The sequence below is a fragment of the Vollenhovia emeryi genome, unplaced genomic scaffold (genome assembly GCF_000949405.1).
Source record: "Vollenhovia emeryi isolate VEMERY1.0 unplaced genomic scaffold, V.emery_V1.0 DF939286.1, whole genome shotgun sequence".
NCBI lineage: Eukaryota > Metazoa > Arthropoda > Insecta > Hymenoptera > Formicidae > Vollenhovia > Vollenhovia emeryi.
Window position 1 is genome coordinate 253762 of NW_011967080.1, and position 15695 is coordinate 269456.

General features: G+C 44.6%; 3 protein-coding genes across 6 annotated transcripts in view; 1 reads left to right on the forward strand and 2 right to left on the reverse strand.

Annotated features, from left to right (window-relative positions):
- LOC105559195 (heat shock 70 kDa protein cognate 4) overlaps positions 1-2794 on the reverse strand; it is a 7992-nt gene extending 5198 nt beyond the window's left edge. Inside the window, exons 1-2 of the mRNA XM_012007301.1 lie at positions 2259-2794; positions 1607-1847 (exon numbers count right to left, since the gene is read on the reverse strand). Of these exons, the coding sequence (XP_011862691.1) occupies positions 1607-1811 (205 nt within the window). The 5' untranslated portion in view covers positions 1812-1847; positions 2259-2794. The remainder of the gene's footprint in view (positions 1-1606; positions 1848-2258) is intronic.
- Positions 2795-4584: 1790 nt separating this feature from the next.
- On the forward strand, positions 4585-9341 carry LOC105559198 (islet cell autoantigen 1). 3 transcript variants are annotated; one of them, XM_012007306.1, is made up of 6 exons: positions 4585-4640; positions 6814-7073; positions 7194-7536; positions 7721-7996; positions 8066-8687; positions 8773-9341. In XM_012007306.1, the coding sequence occupies exons 1-6, from the start codon at positions 4600-4602 to the stop codon at positions 8890-8892; spliced, it is 1662 nt and encodes a 553-aa protein (XP_011862696.1). In that variant the 5' UTR covers positions 4585-4599; the 3' UTR covers positions 8893-9341. The 3 variants fall into 3 exon arrangements, with proteins under 3 accessions (XP_011862696.1, XP_011862698.1, XP_011862697.1); XM_012007307.1 differs by lacking the exon at positions 4585-4640 and adding an exon at positions 6047-6124; XM_012007308.1 differs by lacking the exons at positions 4585-4640; positions 6814-7073 and adding an exon at positions 6044-6124.
- Positions 9342-9547: 206 nt separating this feature from the next.
- Positions 9548-15170, reverse strand: LOC105559199 (armadillo repeat-containing protein 8-like). Of its 2 annotated transcripts, XM_012007310.1 has the most exons (8): positions 14950-15169; positions 14736-14809; positions 12980-13430; positions 12401-12895; positions 11985-12276; positions 10508-11031; positions 9842-10008; positions 9548-9756 (listed from the first exon to the last, which is right to left on the reverse strand). In XM_012007310.1, exons 1-8 carry the CDS (start codon positions 14974-14976, stop codon positions 9720-9722), a joined length of 2067 nt encoding a protein of 688 aa, XP_011862700.1. In that variant the 5' UTR covers positions 14977-15169; the 3' UTR covers positions 9548-9719. The 2 variants fall into 2 exon arrangements, with proteins under 2 accessions (XP_011862700.1, XP_011862699.1); XM_012007309.1 differs by having other exon boundaries at positions 12401-13430; positions 14950-15170.
- Positions 15171-15695: the final 525 nt, after the last annotated feature.

Here is a 15695-nt window from a genome sequence, read left to right on the forward strand (position 1 = left end):
AGGATTGCGTGCATTATGAACGAATACGCTGCACAAACACATACTCGCGCGCGGAGAGGCATGCGCGTCGGGCAAGGTCGCCGCAGGTGAAGCTACGGGCGAAACGCGATCGTGATAATTCGACTTGCTAGCACGGAAAATTCCGCGTTCGATCGATCTCCAAGTCGAACGTAATTTAGAAAAAAAAAACGACGTTACGCGGCTCGTAACACGAGTGAATCTACCTCGAGAGCGCGACAGATAATAGTTGCGCGCCTCGCCAGATTATACCCGTACACTGAGAAAAAGTCTTTCAACATTTATTTGTGGCATATAATGTTTACTTCAGTGAAAGAAGCATTATATGCCTTAAATAACGTTTATTTTAGTGAAATAAACATTACATGCCACAAATAAATTTTCAAAGACTTTTTTCTCAGTGTATGCTGTATCTCGCTATTAATCATCCGGATATTTTCGCGTTACTCCCCGATGGAAATATCCTGCTGAAAGTATCGCGAGATCGGTTAGCCGCGGTGAAACGGAAGTTATTTTACAAAAAAAAAATAAATTAATATAGAGAAATCCCTCGGGCTTCTAATATAACACGGAAAGAACAATGTAGCTGCTGTAGCTAAAACTTAGCAAAATAGGGACAGCTAATATTTTTAGTTGTGGTAGCTCAATATTTTGCTACGACAGCAAACCGTTTGCTGTCGCACCTAATACAATAGGCACAGTAGCAAAATATTGAACTATCACAACTAAAATATTAGCTGTCCCTATTTTGCTAAGTTTTAGCTACAGCAGCTACATTGTTTTTTCCGTGAAGCTAGCGGAGTTTTCGCTAAATTAACAGGCATCGTCTGTCGGTTCCATCATAAATTTATTGCCCTTCGAGCGAAATCTGTTGAGGGGAAAATTGACTGTTAAGCCAACGGCACGCGATACTATTTTTCCTCCTAGATTGCTTACGAGAACCATCAAAGATTTAAGCCAACGGCACACGATACTAATTTTCCTACTGGATTACTTACGAGAGACGTTTAGCACCCTGATTGGCTCTCGCAAGCAATCCAGTAGGAAAAATTCGAAAACTCCGCCATCCAGATTGGCTCTTGTAAGCAATCCAGTAGCAAAAATAGTATCGCGTGCCGTCGATTGAATTTTTCAGAGACATTGCTGAAACGATCATGAAACTGTCGATTGAGAGAGATCCGAATACATTCCAGTAAAATTGCATAACGTTTATACATATTCGTAAGTATTTATTATATATAGATAAAAATATTTATAAATATTTCCACCGGGAAATACCGCGGCTTTCCGAAGCATCGAGCGCGTGAGAATTTCGCGTTTGTTCCTCGAAGCGAGATCCTTCGAGCCTTCGGCCGATGGCGTCATCCTTGTAACCGCGTCGAGCCTAGTCGACAATACCAATTCAATATTGAAACGACTCTAGCTGTTAATTACCGAAGGCAACAGGCCGGACAGCTAAAAAGTCAACAGACAGACGGCGCAAAGAATCCGACGTGATACCCAGGTCTTATCGTGGACTCTCCGATACGCGGGCCACGACGCAACGACGCGGCGCCACGAAACGCGAGAGGAGCCTCGAGGGACTTACCGAAGATGGTGTTGCTGGGATTCATGGCGACCTGGTTCTTCGCCGCGTCGCCGATCAGCCTCTCGGTGTCGGTGAAGGCCACGTAGCTCGGCGTCGTCCGGTTGCCCTGGTCATTGGCGATGATCTCGACCTTGCCGTGCTGGAAGACGCCCACGCACGAGTACGTGGTGCCCAGGTCGATCCCGATTGCCGGTGCTTTCGACATCTCGCCGGTCTCTCTCAGTTTCCTCGGCGGTAATCACTGAAAGCAGAAACCGATGCGTGACAGAGACGCGATACGCCGCGATAAAAAAAAAAGAAAGAAACAAAAAGAAAACGCTCGACGAGCCTCGGGCGCAGATCGAAGTCCTCGATCTCTCGAGCGAGCCTCCGCGCTCGAAATAACGTCGACGCAATCAAATGCGCGCCGTGACGCTTCTCGAATTTCCCGGATCGCAGAGGCGCGCCTTCGCGAAAAGCGTCGCGAGAAGGGATCGTTCCAGCGAGACGTGACTCGTCGAAGCGATGTCGAATCTGTGTCGTTTCGACGAATCATTTCCCACTGGGACTCGAAGTTGTGCAGTTTCGAGAAAAATTTCGGCACGACGCGACGAGCCTCGGAAAAAGAAAGAAATGCGCGATTAATCCAGGTGGCTTTGCTCGAGCAACTTACCTCGCGATAGTCTTCTCTAAAACGTCCAAGACTTGAATAGACTCGTGAATAGAACACTCGGCGTTGCTCACTGTTACACTTGACGCCTACTCCGACCCTCGTCGCGTCTGTTGCGAAACTGACGGCGCAGCCCGCGCGCCGCGCTTTTAATACACCGAATCGCCCGCTTCGAGAAGCTTCGAGAAGCTTCGAGAAGCGGATGACCAATCAGGGCGCGATCCCGCGGAGCCACGAGACGCTTCCATTGGCGGTCGGACGCGGGAGCGACGAGGAGGGACGTGACGGTGAAACAAGGACGGAGAGAAGAAACGTGGGTAGACGCTGGAATTGTCGAGCGTGTGCTAGAATATTCGCGGCTATAATTAGCTGCGCGCAAATCGAGCCTCGTCACGGCGTGACGCATTGGTGAAACGGGGGCCTAAGCGTTTTTGCGCGCGAGGTCCACGCTCGATCGCATATGGCACGCACGGAACACGTTCGCGTTCATTCCATAGACGTCCCATACAGCACAGAATATTGCAGCAACATTGCAACGAATGTTGCGATGCTGCAAATTGCAATGCAACATTACGGAGACATTGTAGAAACATAAATTATGCCTGCAATATATCAGCAATATGGCATTTATATTCCGGAAATATTGCAAAACTACAATTCTATAATTTTGCTATGATAACAATATAACTTTTTACAATATTTGTGTAAAGTCATTTAGTTTGATAGTCATTCTCAAGATACAATAATTAATAATCGCGTTTATATTCAAGTCTTATTTATTATTTGACGGCCATTTATGTCATGGAATTTTATTAAATTTTATATTTATTTTAAAAAATTAGAATATTAATACATATGTATAATATCGATTTTAGATCCAACGCATTATTATATCGTACACAGTATGTGAAGTAATGAAAAATATATGATTTTTCAGTCGTTTCGATATCGCATACTATAAATATATTGAAAAAAACGCAAAACACAATATTGTATACAACTTTTGAAAATACATGAAACCATATATAATATAAAATAATATATTTTTCAGTTGTTTCGATATCACATACCGATATTTACTTATAATTACATACTTATATTTAAAATCACATACTTTGTAAGTCGTAATAAAAATACATTATGAAATATATTTTTATTACGACTTACAAAGTATGTGATTTTAAATATAAGTATGTAATTATAAGCAAATATAAATACGTGATATCGAAACAACTGAAAAATATATAATTTTCTGTAAATTTCAAAAATAAAAGTTTGTAATTATAATTAATTTACTTATTTATACCTGTAATATATTCCTATATAGAACATTCGAGAAATGTTGTAGCAATGTTTCAGCAAATATTGCTGAAATGTTGAAATATCACTAAACTATTTTGTAATGTATGAGTTGTGCTTCATTATTTTAAATATATTACATTGCAATGTTGCTGTAATGTTTCGTTGTAATATTTCAAGAAACGGACATCTTAATATTGCTGCAATCTTGCAGCAGTGTTGCAGCAACATTTCGCAATCGATATGCAATATTGCAATATGTTTCAATGATATCATTCTGCAATGTTCCTGCAATCTCTCTGTGCTGTATGGAGTACAACATAAAATAGGTTTGTTTTCTGTTCCTGCACTGGTGAACTAGTGCAATAAATTAGCGTAAGGTAAGTATATTTTTCTCATTCTACCTTACTATGCACTACCCGTACAGCACAAAACTTGCAGTTACATTGCAATAACATTGCCACACTATTGCAACATTGCTGTAATGTAGCTGCAATGTAACTGCAAGGTTTGTGCTGTATGGGTAGTTGACCAGTGCAGGAACAGAAAACAAACGTCTTATGTAATATGGTTCGTTCGCGCACTTTCTAGAAAGCGCGCGGCTCTTCCACCGAGTGCGTTTGCGCAGAAGGTTCTCGGACATTCGAGAACATACGAGATTCGTCATTGACTACGTTTCCACCGAGGGTCAGAGTCGGGCCAGAGTCGGGTCAGAATCGGGTTGGGGTGAGTGCTCTTGCGGTGGAAACACCAAAACACCAAACCCTGATTCTCTAGCCCGACTCTGACCCTCGGTGGAAACGTTTCCTGTAGAATGCCCGCCTCGTTGTATTTCTTCAATCTACGATCACGCGGTGGTCTCGATTCGATTGAGACGTGGATTTGAACGCTGTGTATACAGGAAACGAATTTTGTTAAGACTAATAGTACTGTTAATTGTTATTAGCCCGCGGAATTTTCCTTGACGCTGCAATGAGAATTTTGAGACTGTAAGGCTAATATGTTACATTTGTCGTGCGACAAATGTAATGTAACCACGCTTTAAATGCAATTAGATTTTGCATCGAGGAACGAGGCGACTGAGATGTAATTGAATTTCTTATCTGCTTTTTACTTGGTGGGTGTTCGATAGACTCAACTTTGCTGGAAGTTGTTTTGCAAGGATTGCGAAGTACGGATCTATTTAAAGATCGTTGTAAAATATTCCTTATTGAATGCACGGTAAAATTGGTAAAAATAGCTGTAGATAACGCTATCGGATCCTAAGACATATACCTAAGACCTAAGACATATAAACAAATACACCATTGTGCATGTCTGCCGAATCCGGCCTTCCGCTCCTCCGAGCGCCTATTCGCTCAGACTTTTTTCTTAATTACACGATAATTATTACGAATTTTGCAAAATGGTATATAGGGTATCCCAATTTAATGTCCCACCCCAAATAACTTTTTTATTTTTGATCGCAGAAAAAAACGTTTCAGACAAAAGTTGTTTGGTTTCGAGGGGGACATAAGACGGTATCATTTATGTGACCTTGAATAGTTGCTTGAAGGTCACGTGAAGGTCACTTTCAATTTTTTAAATGGAACCCCTTATTGTTTATTATACCATCTTATTCTACTAATTAATATGAATAATTTTTGTCTGAAACATTTTTCGATTTGCCTAATACTTTTTGATATATTCAAGAGAAAATTTTAACTTTTTCCATGTTTAGCTTAATGATATTTCGATAACTGTTTGTCGGAGGGAAAAGTAGTACGGGACTTTTTTACTTGATTTGATCTCAGAAATATGCTGTTGCAATGGTGCTCCAATTATTGATAATTTTTGTGTATGTTACAATACACAAAAATTTTCAACAATTGGAGCACTATTGCAACAGCATATTCCTGAGATCAAATCAAGTAAAAAAGTCCTGTACTACATTTAAGAATTTCACTGTTCGTCAATAAAATTGTTCACCTTTCGCGAATTTACGCTAGAGGACAAGATTCATGATTACGCCCATGATCTTGAGTGCTAACAATAGACTATGAATACCAGCCATAAATACATAATTATACTTAATTATACATTCATTATCTAGATGCCACATGCGTATTATCCTTTCGTCAGTCACCTCGCGCGACAACAACGCTCGATCAATTCGCCCTCTTTCTTATCGCGCGACGGCCGACCGCCGACGGCCAATCGCGAGCGTCGCGCCCGCCCATTGGCCCGCCGTTCGCTCGCCAGAAGCGACCAACGAACTATAGCCTCCGTGGCTTCCCCGTCCGCGCGAGCTGTCATGTAGGAGAGAACGCTCCGATTCTCGTCGCTCCCCAACGTCGTCGACGCGCGCTGCGCCACGAATGCAATCGCGCGTGGAACGATACCCGTGGATACGCGCGCGCACTATGTGACACCCGCGGTCCGTGCAACGGTGAACGGTACGCACGCACGTACGCACGCACGGCGGCCTCCCGAGTCCGTTCCTCAACGCACCGCGGTTGTAAACATTAACGCCGTGATCCACACGCGCGCACACCGTGGCGCACCAGCGGGTCTTCCGTTATGAACGCTTAGTAAGTATCTTCTCCATTCCGTCCCCGGTCTCGGGAAGCGACGTTCGTCGCTTCCAGTCCGAGATCCGATCGCCGACTATAGTGAATCAATATGGTAGTTCGCATCTCCTCGTGTTATTAATAGAATATCGTGCAAATTGATTATCCGAGTTCTCCGTAGGCTCCTTCCTAGGGTCCGTCTTCCTGTTACGTTGAAGAAGAATGACGTCCGCCTCCCTGTTTCCTCTTCCTGCGTGGCTGATACATTATCTGTGGGGCTCGCAACCTTTCCTCTCTCTCTCTCTCCGTCCGGTTGGTCGGGAAAAGGAAATGCATTTGCGTTAATAGACATCGTGCGAAATTGACTATTCAACTTTGCTAGATCTTGCCCTTTTATTGCATTAAGGGTGTCTCTGTCTCCTTTTTCACCTTCCTGTACGACTCATAAGTCATCTGTGTAGTTTGCAGACTTTCTCTCTCTCCGTCCTGTTAGTCGGATAAAAGAAATACTTGCATTTACGCCAGTAGGATTTGACTAATAATCTAACGTTGACGAAAAGCAGACAATGGGTTCAATCGTTTTGGCATTTTTGTATTAACAGTGAGAGAGTATGCTTTCTTTTATCGAGGTCCTTGCATGTAACTACTTAGACTAATCGCTGTTGTGTTTAACAAGAAACTTACAAAACTCGTTTGTGCCATGCATGCAGTAACAAAGGTGCACCGGGCGTGTCGGGGAATGCCTTTGATTGCTGGGTTCAAAAGCATGACGATTCCGCCATCATAAAGATGCAGTACCAATTCTGGGTGAGAAAGCAGGCCTTGTCCCAGAAATTGGGGAAGAAGGAGGACGAGTGTATAGTCGCCTCAGACGCCGAGCTGGACGCGAAGCTAGAATTGTTCCGCAGTATCCAAGATTCCTGTTCCTACTTACAGAGGGTTATCGATAGATATCAAGAGAGACTATGCAGTGCGTTCTAACATAATTCCTAATACGAAATAACCGTGTCGATTGCCGTAGATACATTTTGTTAAGGTGAATCTGACCGATCGAGACACCGCGATGATGGGACAATTCCGTCTTGTTTAGACTTGGCCCAGGAGGAGAATGGAATGGGACGTTTCTTGAAAGATGCCGGGAAGCAGGACAAGACTCGCGCCGGCAAGATGATGTCGGCGGTCGGCAAATCCCTGTCCTACTCCGGTCAGCAGAGGCTCGCGTTGAGATCGCCCTTGGGCCGATTGTACCAGGAGGTGGAGACATTCAGGCAAAGGGCCATCGAAGACACGTTGCAGAATGTACAAGCGATGGAAAAGGCCCGCACCGAGTACCGAGCTGCTCTGTCGTGGATGAAAAATATTTCCGCCGATTTAAATCCAGACGCGTCCAAGCAGCTGGAAAAATATAAGAAAATTCAGGCCCACGTCAAGCAGTAGGTTCCTATATTTTGCATATTTATCCGGCACAAAGTGCAATCGTAGACTCGATCGGTGTTCAAATTGTTATATTTTGTTTAATCAGATGATGCACTTCCGTTTCTTATAGATTTGACCTAATCACGCACTCGTGAGATAAGAGAAATTTGTATCTTACGCTATATATTTGTTCTGATTCAGGGGCAAAATAGTTTTTGACAATCTGGCCCTCGACTGTCTTCAGAAAGTTGATTTGCTAGCGGCGGCAAGGTGTAACATGTTCAGCCATGCCTTAGTTTTATACCAAACCACCCTCCTGAATTTCACAAAGAAATCCGCACAGGCGTATGCCACGATAGCTAACAGCTTCAAAGGCTATCAACGTTATGACTTCACAGTCGTGCGAGAACTGGCGGAGACCTCCAGTAAATTGGCGCAGGAAACTGGCGGCGACGATGATTTGGAGGACAAGGATAAGTGAGTTACACAAAAGTGAGAGTAAACACCGGTGTGTTGTCACTTTCGTTCTTACGTAAACTTTTACAGATTACAATTTTTCGACATGGATTATCACGACGACGTTGAGGAAGCTCAGGAGGCTACCGCAAACTTGGGAAGCGCATCGGCGAAAAATAAGAAAGAGGACAAGCTCCTGGACATAGAGAACGAGCCGAAGGATACATTGATACATTTGGAGACGACGGACTCTTCGAGAAACGGAGTCGTGCCTAGTACCAAAGATACAGAAAACGATAAGAGTCTCGAGGAGTTCTTTGGAAAGCTTATCCTGGAGAAAGATACGTCCAACAGTACTGAACAATCGGTTAATAAATCTGAGAAAAAAAATCATACTCCATTCAACAAGAGCTCCGAGGGACAGAAATCAGTAATAGACATATTCGATGAGTGCAACGCCGACTTTAACTTGGCTGACCTGTCCCCCTTGTCATCGGAGGCTCGGCAGCAGCAGCAGTCGTTAAATTTACTGGCCTCCGAGAGCGCGGCGCTCTTCGACGAGATCCTGAACGATAAGCAGCCATGCACAAACAATGATTGGGAAGGCATATCGCACGACACTTTCCTACCACCAAGCATCTTGAAGCAGAGCCTGGGCGATGCGGCGCTAGGTATGGGACAGAAGAGTACCACTAGTAACATGGACGATAAAGTGAGTATTCGTCAGCTGCATTCGATGATAATATAATCCGTATCTAGCGCAATTAATACATAAAAAAAATGTTCCCCTTTCGTAGAAAAAGAATAAGACTGGCAAGCAGAAAGGAAACTCGTGGTTGGATTTGTTCGCTGAACTGGATCCATTGGCTAACAATCCAATGGAGAATCTTTCTGGTGACAGTAATGCTTCTGCTTAATTCGTAATGCACTCGAGCATTTGCCCTCTTACTTGTAACGATAAGAAAAACCGATCGAGTTATCGTTTGTTATCGACGAGTGATGCGACGAGCGCATAATTCACGATATTCTCACTTCATACGTTTGTATCGGTAATTATTAGTATGTGAACTTTTAAATTTAATACTTCAGATTTATTTTATCGTCATAAGAATCGCCATAAGAATCAAAAACCGTTTGAATTACACAAGTTTTCATATAAGCTAAGATACCAAAGATATAAGATGTAATATTTATTGAACATTATGCGCTAATTATATTTTCTTTCAAATATATATGTATATATATATACATATATATTACAAGATCTTCACTATAAATTTACTATGGAATTCTTTGTATTTCTGGCGGATATATTTAAGGGTACGGAAGTATACCGGCGGGCATAAATATATTTGCTTTCTATTTATTTCAATTTCTTTTTTTTCTTCATCATTTTACTTATCCCCTTAATTTCTTTTTATTGCATATGACAATTCGCATCTGAAGCCTCTGCTTGTGAATCAATGTTTTACGCAAATATGTATCAAACACTTCCTTTGACATAAGCAAATGAATCATGTGTGATGCACGTCACTTTCCTCTATTAAGTTAAATAAATACTACAGAGACAGATTACAGGCACAGGCTCAGAAATATTTGTTCGTCTTGTTGTAAACTTTCAATTATACATTGTCAACCGAGGTGATCACAGTGTTAACGTCGAACTCGTAATTTACTTCAAATATAAAAAAAAGGCGACACTCGAAATCATAAACCTAATCTTCATCGGCGATACGTTCCGCGTTCAAGGTTCGTAGAATTGCGATAGGGCAGTCTTGACTCTGAAACGGAAATGACGAATAAGACTCTCATACAAAAGGTTCGCGATACGACAATAACTTAGCACGTAACGTTCATCTTTCATACTTCTCAAATAGCTGAGTGTCTTTCGTGTGACGTAATTGTTGCAAAATACGATGAATTCCTAATTCCCGCAGGCGCGCTTGCCGCTGCGCGGCACCGGGTTCTTCTCTCCAGACTAGGTTGCATACACAAAAAATAGCGGCGACTTGCAGCTTCACGTTGCTGTGCATCTAAACAAAATGTACACGTAAAACGTCGAATCGTACAATCGATGACCAAGGTATCAAGATGCAGAAGAAAGTCCCCAGTTATGAGAAAAGTTCCTAATGTGAGATAGCAGGTTTCGAACATTCAATTTCACAAATCTTTTCGCACAATTTAACAATGAATTGTCTACCAAGTAGATTTCGCTCCAGGGGTAATAAATAGGGTAATTGATAGTGGAACAAACATATGATGCCTAGCGGAAACCCTGCTATCTCATATTAGGAGCCTGTCTCATAATACTCTCTAGCTATCAAATTAATAGATAGGACTCGAAAAGATAAGAATACTTGATCGATTTAAGTACACTTGGTGCTTGCGATAAAGCTGTTATTTTTCCACGTCACAGACAAAACAGTTGCTCCATAAATACGCGATTTGTTTTTTTTTCACCGAATGAAAAATTTTTTATCATCCTGTCTATTAATGATGAGAACATGCAACATTAATCTACGCTGTACGAACCATGTAATCCATGAGTTTCTTAAGCACGTCGTCATTGGCCATGATATGATCTCTCGCTCGGTCGCCATCGGCCACGTTAGCCAAGATGCAGAGCGCTTGCTCTTTGACGTCCGCCTGGTGTTCCGGGTCTTCCAGTACTAGAATGACTGCTTGCATAACATGCGTCGCGTGCTCGATCATTATACGATCTATGTGAGCTTTGGTGGAGAGCAAGTTTCGCAGCAGGCCCAGCGTTTTCATCAGGATGCCCACCTCGGGATCGGCCAGGAGGCGAAAGATCTGATCTGTGCCCAGGCACGAGAGTATTTGCGACTTGACACGTTGCTCCGCTTGGAACGCCACGTTCATCAGGGCCCAAATGCCGTTGAGTCGCAGCGCCCCTTCGGGCCGTTTGGTGAGGGAGCACAGTAACTCTACGCCGCCTGACTCGAGAATTGGCTCCTTGCTCGGACTGAACTCCAACAGTAAATTGCACAAGGTACTCGAGGCAACGGTCAACAAGTCAGTTTCAGCTTCGCCTCTTCCTGTAATACGATAACGAAACAATGTGTTAATAGTACTCGTATATGTATATAGCTGGCGATCGAACACTGATAATAACAGCTAATTACAAGCACTGATCTATTTGTTCTCGTTCTTCTTTTTGAAAAATAATCTTACGACGCAAGAGAAAAAAAAAGAATAGGGATGTAATTTCGTCACTTCTGCCAGTCTACACGCACGAAAAAAACGGTCGGCCTGTTTTAAAATGACGTTCTCTCTTGCGAAATGCTAATACGAAAATGTAAAAGGCTGCGAACTTTTCTTGATGCGTGTACTTTCAATTCAGCTACAGTTTATTCTTGTCTTGTATAGAATAAAGAAAACAATAACTTACATTGTACATTAATATTACCTCCTTTTCAATATTGCACTTGTTTTTTTTTCCTTTTTGATTCGAAATTTGAAAGTAAATATATGTACATTGTAAGATCCCTCAGTGTTCGTTATAGCGTGATCTCTTATCGTAACAGGCTTTACACAATGCCAGGCAACAGGCAATAGGAATAGGGAATAGAATTTTTGACGCGTTGGATTCGTCGGAAATTTTTTTCCAACCAATCCAACGCGTTAGAAATTCTATTCCTTGTTCCTGTTGCCTGGCATTGTGTGATAGGCTTAAATGTAATAGCGTGTCTCACCCAAGGCCGGATTAACGTTTTTGAGGCCCAGGGCTATTGGCTCCGTGGGGGCCCTTTATTGAAAAAGCGGGGGGGGAGGGGACAAATTTTGTACACCCCTCTTTGTACAAAAGGTGTAGAAAACAATTTTCTTTTTTTCATAAAGCTTTTATAAAAATACATGCTATACATGAAGATCTTGCATTAGCGTTTAAAAAGTATTCTTGAATAGTGCTCTCTCGGGTGAGGCCCCCTAATAAGTGAGGCCCGGGGCTATAGCCCCCTTGGCCCCCCCTTTAATCCGGCCGTGGTCTCACCCTCCAATCCCTTCTCCGCTCCGTGCAACAACTGCATAAGCGGCCTCCATACTGCATGATCCTGGAACGTAGTGCGAAGCTGTTGTACGCTCCTCGAGAGGGAATGCAAACACCTAACCGCGGCTAAGCGTACACGGGGCCCGCCGGGATCCTGAAGACCAGAAACAACTTGGTCCATGAGATTTTCCGTCTCGATTATACGCTTTCGGATATCCTCGTCATTCGCCCCGAGAGACGCGAACGCTCGGAACGCAGCTTGTCGCATGTCCTGCGTTAGCGTTGCGTCCTGGACCTGAGTAAAAAAATATTAGACAATTTTCACTCAAGCAGGATCGTGATAGAATCCAACAGCACTGAGTCGTCTCTGTTTCTACACACTGAGGATACCCAATGTATCTAAGGTAATTCCAGCTTACTTGCGGGTGCGGTCTCAACAACTCCGCCAGTGTTGGTATCAAATGATTGCTAATGGAAGCTAGACGCTGCAGATCCGTATTGACCTCGGTGAGGTACGCGAGTGTCTCGGCCGCGGCGACTCTCTCGCGCGGCGGCCGGTCCCGATGGCAGAGGCGCACGAGGCAGGGTAAGGCGCGGTACACCACTCGCGGATCATTGGCCGGCAACGCTTCGGCCCTGTGCATGTACGCGATGCACCTCGCCGCCTCGAGCTGTATCAACGAGCTCTTCTCGCGTCCCATTAGTTGGCCTAGCGCGAGGGGCACCAGTCTACCGTGGACAGTGTTGCTCGTGCTGGCCGACGCGACCATAAGCGACACCATGGTATTTTGGTAACACATGTTCGCCAAGCAGGCCAGCGCCGGCAGCTGAACGTCGGACAGAGGGCAGTCCAGTTGCATCGCCAGTGTCTCCACCGCCCCGCCTTTGGACAGAGCGTTCTGCTCCTCGGCCGTCTGACAAGCAATTTGCGAATTAGTTCCCTCCTTGTGGCGCCAATCTTTTGTTAGACTTGTCAGGAGCCTCGGATCTCTCTTTACCTTACATGCCGTGGTCAAGATCGTCGCGACGCAGACTTGACAGGTGACCGAGCGACTCGCCAGGGACAATAACCGTGGCACTAACGCGGGATCCTGGTAGATCGTGTGCACTGGCGCTGCCGCGTGCTGGAACACCGTGCGCAGACACCGCAGGCAGGCCTCGTGCAACAAATCCAGCACCTTTACCTTGCCGTCCACGACGATCTCGGGGGACGGCGAAGAGAGCAGAACTTGAAGAAGCAACGGGACTACACCTAAGTCTATGAGCGCCAGTACATGCTGATCCGTGCCCTTGGCCAGGGAACCTAACGTCACGGCCGACTCCAGTCTTATACGGTCGCCGATAGTACCGGACGTGTCTCCGAGCAGCTGCAGGAGTCGCGGCACCACACCCTGAGCTATAACCGAACCCTTCTGTCTGTTGCTGCCGATCACCGAATTCTTCAGGCATCTGAGGGAGATCAGATCGATTAACACAGCTTTAAGGAATGCCATTAAAACGGAGGATAACGTTAGGGCCTGAGTAGCATTTTCTTCTACTCTTAACATGTTTTATGTTCTCAACTCGCTGCACTAGTTCAGAGTTTATCTTTCTCCTTTCAACGTGGAGGGAAAAATAATATCTCAACTAGTGCAGCCAGTTTAGCTTAAAAAAACTGACACTTTGTTTTGAAATCACGCATAAAGCTTAATATTACATTTGTCGTACGACGCATTTTTCAAGCACGTTGATTGGCCACAAGCTAGAAAATTCCTAGATCCTCGAGAACTTTCATATTCAGCCAATTGACACGCTTGACAAGTTTTTAAGTGCGTTGATTGACTGTATAGTAGAGAGATGTTATCGAGTTTCTAGAAATGTTCTATTCTGCAGCCAGTCAATACGCTTGAAAAATTTGTCGTACGACAAATGCAATATTAGGCTAAGGGCCTGAGCAGTCTTGTACTCTTGAGGCATAAGACAGTTATTGCGTGTTACCTCGATACAAACATAAAATACTGTTTAAGGCTGTCTTAAGAGTATAAGACAGCCATACTGCTCAGGACCTTAGGCTGACGGCAGAGAACAATCTGGAAACCCTTAAGACTAAGTTGTAGACGTAAGGCAAGGCATAGGCTGATGGCAGAGAACAATCCGTAAACGCTTAAGACTGTCTCAGTCGTAGACGTAGGGCAAGGCAGGGAGAAACGTAAGTCGTGAAAGGCTATTGTATACGACTTACGTTTCTCTCTGCCTCGCCCTATGTCTATGACTGAGAGTCTTAAGCGTTTACGGATTGTTCTCTGCCATCAGCCATACAATAGCCTTTCACGACTTACGTTTTTCCCCACCTTGCGTTACGTCTAAGACTACCATCACTAAGACAGACCATCAGTCTGTCTCGTGTCCCAAGAGTACAAGACAGTTAGGCCGATGGCAGAGAACGATCCGTAAACGCTTAAGACTGTCTTAGATCGTAGACGTAAGGCAAGGCAGAGAGAAACTTGAGTCGTGAAAGTCTATTGTATACAACTTAAGTTTTTCTCTGCCTTGCCTTACGTCTACGACTAAGACAGTCTTAAGCATTTACGAATCGCTCTCCGTCATCAACCTTATTCTGCTCAAGGGGGTCGATTGTGTCCCCGAAGGGGGCAGTTAGAAAGAGATAAAGCCACTCACTTTCAACACTTTCCCTATATTGTAGGATACACAATTAACCCCCAAGGTCCTCAGTCTTAAGGTTAAGGGAGACTTTTTTTTCTTTCTCAAACTCACATAATCGCCTCCAGACATTTCTGCGCGTCCGGGGAGTACAGCTCGTCGATGTAGCTCCTGGAGCTCTCGATGTCCTGCAAGAAGACCGCGAGGGGATCTATAGCCGACGTGGTTTCGCGCTTACGGACGACAGCGGGGATCCGCGGGATCCGCGGTCGGGACGGCCGTCTTTCGCCGGAGGCCGCGCGCGATTTCGATCGGACGTCCAACTCACCATGTACGGCTGCATCACCGACACCATCCTGGCGCGGCCGCGTTCTCACATAAATGCCCGGAAAATGGTTGCAACTCGGTCGGGCTTCCTGGGCGCGACGACTGCCACGAGGAAACCGTCAGATCCAGTTTGCGTGCTACCGCGAGACGTTCGCGACTCCGTTCGTGCGCTGCGCGTTCTCGTGTTCTAAAATAAGTTCGACTCGTCGAGCGTCAGCGGCGCCAACGTCGCGGGGCGTTTTTCCCCCAGCCCGTCTATCGCCAACGGCCCGCCATCTAATTCCCCTTCCCCAACGTGCGAGAAGGCGAGGCTCGAATGATTATTCGAGAATCCAGTCTGCGGATTACTCTTTTCAACTGATTCGCGAGATATACCATAAATCTTCTGGAATCTACAATCTATAAAGTAAATGCAATTTTTTTACGCTCCCCGCCAAGTGTTGCGCGTATCAGAGAGAAACCTGAGATCGGCGTTTCGGGAGACTGTTTCGCGCGCCCTTACCCCTGGTCCACAATCTTGCTTTAAGTAAGCTGTAAGCCTCAAGCCGTAAGAAACGAACCAATCACGGGCATTTATTACCCTCACTCTCACCTGTGATTGGTTAATTTCTTGCGGCTTAAAGTTTACAGCTTGCTTAAAGCAAGATTGTGGACCAGGGGTTATGGCTCCTGCCCACTGGACGCGGCAACGTTACCGCGTCCAGTGGGCAGGAGCCATTAGTCCCAGTCTACAATAGATGATTTAAG